The sequence below is a fragment of the Aplysia californica genome, unplaced genomic scaffold (genome assembly GCF_000002075.1).
Source record: "Aplysia californica isolate F4 #8 unplaced genomic scaffold, AplCal3.0 scaffold00081, whole genome shotgun sequence".
Classification (NCBI taxonomy): Eukaryota; Metazoa; Mollusca; class Gastropoda; order Aplysiida; family Aplysiidae; genus Aplysia; species Aplysia californica.
In genome coordinates, this window is record NW_004797351.1 from 1126280 (window position 1) to 1134548 (window position 8269).

Sequence of the window (8269 nt, forward strand, 5' to 3'; positions counted from 1 at the left end):
CACACACACACACACACACACACACACACATACATACACACACATACACACACGTACGCACATACACATACATACACACTACACACATACACATACACATGCCAGATATCTCGATAGGGGGACATAATATAAACAATCTAAGATATGCAGACGACTCAGTCCTGATAGCAGAAGATGAAAAACACCTACAGAATCTATTACCTGTCATCGTACAAGAGAGTGACACAATGGGCTTAAGCCTAAACATCAAGAAAACTGAAACAGTTGTGATAAGCAGAAAAACCCCAACCCCAACAGGCAATATCAAAATCAATGATACCATCCTAAAGCAAGTACAACATATGAAATATTTCGGGAACATTATGTCATCAGATGGGAGATGGCACATCGAAATTAAAAGCCGCATTTGCCAAGCAAAAGCTACCTTCCACAAAATGAAACAGATACTCATAAACATCAGACTGTCACAGGAAACAAGAAAAACATTACTGAAAAGTTACATCGAGCCAATCCTATTATACAGATGCGAAGCGGGGACAATCAATAGACAGTGGAAAGAACAATTGAGGCGACGGAGTTGTGGTTCATAAGATGCATGCTGCATGTCCGATGGACAGCTAGAAAAACGAATGAAGAAGTCTTGGTTGAACCAAATTTCAGACAACTGCTTAAGACAAATATACGAAAGCGACAGGCAATTTTCATTGAACACACAATGCGGAAATAAAGAAGCATTCAAGAATTTTGTTACAACAAGCAAGTTTGATGGAAAGAGGGGCAGAGGCAGACAGAGGGAAAAGATACTGGACAAGTTGACAACATGACTGGGAGCAGCAAGAACAACAGACACCAGCAACGAAAGACAGATAGAAGTGGAGGTCCATGATCGCCCACGCCAGTCGGAAAGGCACCGGATGAGGTTTAGGTGTTCGCCTCTCATTCAATAGGTCCCGGGTTCGAATCTGGATAGCTACGGAACATTTTCTTCTTTAAAATGTTCTCTTTTCACACCCCTTCCTGCTCTCTAAATTAAATATTGTTCTGTCGTCTGCTTTCGACTCCACTTTTTGCCCCCACCCCCTCACCTCCTTTGTCCCCTCTTCTGGGCTCCTGACTCTTTCTGCAGCCTTTCTACTGATTCTCCTTGGCTCCTTCTTACTGCTGTCTTTCATCTGCACCCCTGATCTTAAGGCATGTAAGATCTACACCTAGCCTTCTCGGACAAGGGCGAAAAATCTCGGAGATCCCGCGTGCTAGTTGCGGTCGTTAAAAATCCGTTGATTGTCCAAAATCGATAAGAGTAGGCTTCGGCCGCCACCCTGGAAAAATTCAAAATTTCCTCTCAACTGAAAATGTTTAGTGTGTCCCACCCGGTCATACGACCATATATTCAGTTGCGAGCGCCGTAACCCACTCCCAAAAAACACACCAAACCAAACAAACAAAAAAACAACAACCCAACAACAACAAAAAAACATACAAAAACAAACAAAAACAAACGAACTAACTTTTTAAAAAAACCCTCCAAAACCCAATCCATCACGCACCATTGGGGACCATTATATCATTCGATGGGAGATGTCACACCGAAATTAAAAGCCGCATTTGCCAAGCAAAAGCTACCTTCCATAAAATGAAACAGATACAATATCAACCTGTCACTGGAAACAAGAAAAAGATTACTGATAGGCGGGTTCTTTGGTGTAGGCTGGCTGTCGATCTTTTCATTAATTCAGGTGGTATTGACTAATTATCCAATCTTTATATATACCGATACTTACTTTTACATTTTCATCCTCTGTTGCCGTTGCAGTACATGTACTGGTGTGTGTTGTTCTTGCTGTTCCCAGGGATGTTGTCAACTTGTCCTGTATCTTTTCCCTCTGTCTGCCTCTGCCTCTCTTTCCATTAAACTTGCCTGTTGTTACAAAATTCTCGAATACTTCTTTCCGCATTGTGTGTGCAACGAAAATTGCCTGTCGCTTTCGTATGAAACACACGCATGTGCACACACACACACACACTCTCTCTCTCTCTCTTCTCTCTCTGTCTCTCTCTCTGCCCCCCCCCCTCCTCTCTCTCTCTCTCCCTCTCTCCCTCACATGCACACACACACACACACACACACACACACACACACACACACACACACACACACACACACACACAGACACACACACACATACAACAGACAAACACGTACACAAGCAAACACACCCACAAACAGGTAAACATGATGTTTTCTCGCAGTTTGGAGAGGTGGGATACATTCATTAAGGAATTCACAATGGAGGTGATGACCTACGGTTAGTCTAGTAGTTTCAATATCAAAGTCAAAGACTATTATAAACTCGTGTTTTCTTCCTTCCCAGGATACCACCTGTTTTACTTGCAGAGACCGGCACAAGGTATCCTATACATCACGACAGGCGGGTTCTTTGGTGTAGGCTGGCTTGTCGATCTTTTCAGGTTGTATTGACTAATTATCCAGTCTTTATATAGATCTAATATAATAAATAGCATTTGTATAGCGTATATCCCCGCTCAACAGCAGGCTCTATGCGCTTTACACTATATTATTACCCCAGCAGACCAAAGAACACTCCGAAACATTCTCAGCTCCCTGGGAAGCATACAGTGCAAGCAGTTGATTAAGTGCTCAAACACTAACAAACTGACAAGATCTTTCGCTGTCTATAGCCGGGTACCCATTCCCACTCGGGTGAAGTGAGGAAAATTCGTGTAAAGTGCCTTTCCCAAGGACACAACGTCGGGCCCCTGACGGGATTCGAACCCACGACCTTACGGTTGCGAGTCCGAGAGCCTAACCACTAGGCCACCGATACCACTTATTTTTACTTTTTCATCCTTTATTGCTGTTAAGCGTCGAGGGGAGATGCAGTTTTCTATGGTAGGCCAGCCCCGCAGCTCTTTCAATTGGGATATTATGATTTCTCAGGGTTTCCTTAACGCCCTCAATACACCTTTTGCGAGGCCTTCCTCTTCCTTCATATAGCCTGAGTGCTTGGTGTTATAAGTTATACAATCTCGAGGCTAGCTTGCTAGGTGACATACGTAACAGGTGGCCAAACCGTTAAAGTTTGTTCTCAGTCATGTACATCTATGTTCTCAGTCTTTCTATAAAATGCAGGCAGGACTCAGTGACAAAAGCTGCTCTTACTTCTTAATTTTTCTGCTTGTCTCGTTGCGGAGACATTAATTTATCTGGCATGCTGTGATTTTCATGGGTTTATGTCTAGGTCTGGCACTGGAAGCATAATGTAGGTGTATGGATATTGAAGTGATAAACTGTCTCTTTTTGTCCTTGGAGATTTTTTCATGTCTTTATATACTTGTGTATTATAATAAAGTGGAGTCCGCTTAAACCGAACACAGTTAATCCGACGTTAGGAAAAATAACCAAAATCCCCGATTTTTTCCTTTTTCCTTGACCGAAAATAACTCCTGCTAAACCGAAGACTTTTCGGCTTAAGCGGACTCCACTGTGTCTTGACATAATGTATCTTTACACATGTAATTGTCTATACCATACACAATATCTCCACTCCCCTCCTTTTATTGCTGACACATGCCACCAGGATTTCCTGAATAGTCACTTGTAATCCATTTTTCTTTGGACTCAGAATTCCTTATATGGTCAAGTCGATGAATGCTTTGCCCGGACCCTACGAAAAAGACCGACATTTGGTAGAGTCAGGATGTCTCACCTTCTATTTGACAGGTGCGTTACACGTCAGTGACTGTAGATACTGATAGTATGTGCGGTTCGATAATTCTTCAAGGGCTGATCGCGAACCTAGTGCCATCTTGTACTGACTCATTTGACAGAATTTGACGTTCACCACTTTCTCCTCAATTATTTAAATTGTGTCACTAGGGATACATGTAGGCCTACAGCACACTGTACTTACAATTTTAATTACAATTTTTAAGAATCCATAGACAGGCACGATTAATAGTACAGGACTATGTTCTAGGGTAAACTGCCCTCCTACGTGCAACCACTTTCACTATCTTCTAAATAAAGCAAGAGAGTAAAAAAATAAAAAAATATATTATATATGAAACATAACAAAAAAACAGATCACCTTCCCTTCGTTTGTCTGTTGACTTGTAATCCACTTCCCTTTTCAATTTCCCTTTTATTGAAGCTGGTAGGAACATTAAAAAAAAAAAAAATGTTTGTTGAAAAACTTGGTTCATGAGTTTTTTAGGCAAGTTGTTTAAGGGGAGATAACAAAAAGAAAAAAAAATCGTTTCAGCTTTCAATGCTGCTGTGTTCTTCAAGATTAGTCATTAATTATTTGCTGCTGATTGCGATAAGCATCTGGAGTACAAAAGACAGCGGAATGTCGGTGGTGGCATGAAGGGCACGGCAAAATCACCTAGGCCCTACATGCAACCAGGCTGGTCGCGGGTTTGGCTTGATGATTTTTTGTACGGACTAAGAGGCAACAACCTCTTACTCTTAGGTCATACAAAAATTATTCTGTCTAACCTCTAGTTAAGATTAGTTACAATTAATTATAATTTATAATTTCTAGTTTGCAATTTTGTATAAAAGGAAAAACAACCACCACCCTCTCCCCAACCCCCCCCCCCCCACACACACACAAAACCCCACAAAAACCAAACGTTACCGTACCATTGTTAATTTTGTGGAGCAATACTGTTAGTATCCTACTTGCAGCAAACAACATAGTTTAAATAAACACAGCGATCTGTCTAGCATACACAAAGTGATAAAAAAAAAAAAATAACCGCACATACTGAAGAGCTATTCTGACCCCGATTTTTTTTCATAACATTCTTTGTTTTCAAAATACACATGGTGTTCACTGTGAAGAATTCGTATAGTAAAATTTAAAAATGGCAGCAGCAACGGAAGATACTTCTGTGCAACTTCATCAAGACTTAACTTTACAGAACACTGACAAAAGCTGTTGCCTTACGCCTATAGTGCGGTCATAAATTCATGGCGCAACATATCCTCAAATATCTCTTTAACGGGTGAATCAATGTCATTATTGTCATCCGTACTTTGCACTGCTGTTTTGTACCAATTTGTCTTAACTAAATCATTTTTCCCAGGAACAATTGGGGCTATATTTAAAACCTTTTTTTTCTCATAAATTTATATAAAATACTTGAAATCTCTATCACGCCTACATTGGGATTGTTCACAGCACTTCCCGCTTCTCACACACGTTTTGATTACGCATATGGCCTACATCACAGCTCATCAATGTCAATTTTTGTGTGGCTAAACTTGTTGCAAGAAATTAATTTTATAGTGAACACATTTTTTGCACCAGATCTAATGGCTCTCAAAACACGCGTTCAATAAACATAATACCCCGATTAGAAAAACATGACGAACTTGCTATTAAAATTAAAATCAATACTGCACCAGCTGTAAACATTTAAAAATCTGTAGAAATCACCCACTTGAATATTTTTTTTAGTATCTATTAATAAATATTCTAGAATACAGCTAGCAGGTGTTTACAAAAATGTCGATCTCTTAAGACAAATTGATACAAGTCATCGTGCAAGAACTGGAGAACCTATGTTTGATAGTTGAGGAGATATTTGACAAGTTGCGCCACGAATTTTTGACTGCACTATAGTGTGTAATCTCTGTTGAAAAGGAAGTGCGCCGACAAACGTGCTGAATTTATGTGCCTTCACGCGACCACAGATTCTCGACACGCAAATAACTGTTTCAGTTTTCAGCCCTAATTTTTTTCTTCAAACTAAGCCCTCTGGGGTCTTGTAATTTATTCAAAAGTAAATTATATTATTTCTTTCTTGATTCCATTTCTTCTGTATCTTTGAACATCTGGTTGCATTTAAATTCACATAATGGCATAAGATAGGCAGACCGGTTGCACCAAGGGCATGTGGTTGCACACAGGGCGATAAAGGCAAATAGTATTTTCCCTCTAATATCGTTATTTGTTTGCTATTTAATTTATACAGGCACTGCCAGGCTCACCTTTGAACCGTATGAACCGACTGCTACTAAAGACAAATCTCTTTGGCAACTCTAAAAAGGGGTTTATGAGCAACTACCTCAACAAGAGGTTGCACTAAGGCACTTAACCTTAATCAGATTTTATCCATCTATACACTTAGCCTACAGTGACTCAATGAGTGAGGATGGACATAAAAAAAAAAGTTGCGTTTTGTGAAAACAAAGTAAATCGTATTTTAATTCTATTTTCAGGCATCGCCGGGTGTCACCATTTCTACCTGAAGAGACCCGTGTGGGGTATCCTCTACACATTCACCTTGGGACTCGCTGGTTTCGGTTGGCTCTACGACTGGTTCCGGTTCGTGATCTTGACCCGAAGGGCTAATGCTATAAAGAACGGCACCCTCAGTTCCAGTAAAAAGTTCAAGGACGACATCTTCATCCTCTGGTTCCCATTGGGTATTCTTGGTAGGTGTTGATGTCACAGTTGTATGTTTTCTTGTTGTTGTGAGTGATGCTCTGTTCTACACACTTTTATTACTATCCTAGACCTTGCACCTTGACGTGTTTCCGGTTCACTCTAGAGTGCACTATTTTACTACCTTAGATACAAAGTTCTATTTGACATTTTTGGCATTTGACCATGAGGTCAGATAATGTTCTATTTGCTCTGTCAAAATCGTAAGATAATTCGGAGTTGTTATCAAGATATTATAAGAACTGCATTCGAGAAAACTGGACATGCTGTGAAAATCTTTTTTTTTTTAAAGCCAAATTTCTCAAAACTAGGTACTGAGCAGATAGAACTTTGTAATTCTAGGGTAGCGATATGACTAAATTTGAGCCAAATGAAGGGTAACGGGCGAAAGGTACCGTGCGCTCTTGACTCTTACGAGACTCCTTCGTCATCAATGCCTTTCTCTCCCTGGACCAGGGTACATGTAGAGGCTATGAACAAACATTTTCCACATTTCCCTATCGCGGGTCCTAGCCTCATGATATTATTCCACGTCATCCCATTTTTCTGTACATCACTCTCTGTGACTTTTATCCAAGTTCCTTGTGACCTTCCTCTTGATTCCTTACCATGAAAATTCCAATCCAACGCTTTCTTTGTTATGTGATTACCTGGGTTCCAGAGAGAACAACATGTATGTCAGATCTATTGCCACCTCTTTTTGCCCACTGCATTTCCTTTTTCCCCACCGCATCTCCAACATTTACTGGACTCTGTCTTGTTCGTCTGAACACCTATTCGTTGGTGTCTGTCTGTCCATCGGGTCCTGAGTAAGTCAATTTGAGACCCCTTGCCCCCTCCTCCTGGCCTGCACCAAATATGTATCGATCGTTGATGCATCAAATGGATTTCCGACGAAAGTTTCAGAATGTGCACTGGGGAATACATGTAGCATAATAATTTAAAAAATTGGCTCGGCCCTATAACCACCCTCGTCTGTCTTTCCACTTCACAGGTTTCCATCACTTTTACGTCCACCGCTACGGGTGGGGCTTCCTCTACATCTGCACGTTCGGTCTCTTCTTCTTGGGCTGGTTCGCAGACATATTCCGCATTTGGTCCTTTGTTGACGAGTTCAACCGTCAGGAAGAGGAACGTGAGCGTGAGACGAGGCAACCAATACCGACATGTGCGCAACAGACAAACGTGCCAGCCCACCCTTTGTCAAGGGAAGTGCCGGAAGTAGGTGGCGCGACGGCGACGTCACATCTTGGACCGTCACCAGGGTTACCGGCGACGGCACCTTATCATTGGTTACCAGGAAGTGGTGGGGAAAGAACGGATCCAGGCATTGTCGAACAAGGTTAGCCCTTAGCTATTTTTGTTTTAATAATTTCAAGGAAATGTCTACACGTTTATAATTAATTATGTTTTAATATCCATTTCGGTCCCAATGTGAACTCGCAAGAGCAAACAATGCTAATAGTATAGTATTCAATAATACAAATAACAGATAAACGGAAACAAACAAGAAAATTAATTAACAAATGGAAAACGAACGAATCAACGAGCAAACCAACTAATGGAAACAAAGTACATGTATTATCTGTAAGGAAGCATTTTTTGGTAAACTTCTCCACAGAGACGCAACAAGTTAGTAATACATATGTATGTAACGTATGCACTCCCCAATTTTCAGTACTCATCATAGCGTGGTTATCTGCCTTGTTCCGGTTCATTTCGCTATCCTCGGAGTTGTTTTTTTTTCGACTAGATCTATGTTGATGTTATATTAAAGTCTCTCTCCCCCCCCC

General features: G+C 40.9%; 1 protein-coding gene across 1 annotated transcript in view; it reads left to right on the top strand.

Annotated features, from left to right (window-relative positions):
* LOC101864131 overlaps positions 1-7818 on the top strand; it is a gene marked incomplete at its 3' end in the record, with an annotated part of 16144 nt that extends 8326 nt beyond the window's left edge. Inside the window, 4 exon segments of the mRNA XM_013080319.2 lie at positions 2373-2469; positions 3645-3742; positions 6251-6466; positions 7471-7818. Coding sequence (XP_012935773.1) covers positions 2373-2469; positions 3645-3742; positions 6251-6466; positions 7471-7818 — 759 coding nt within the window.
* Between the last annotated feature and the right edge of the window lie 451 nt (positions 7819-8269).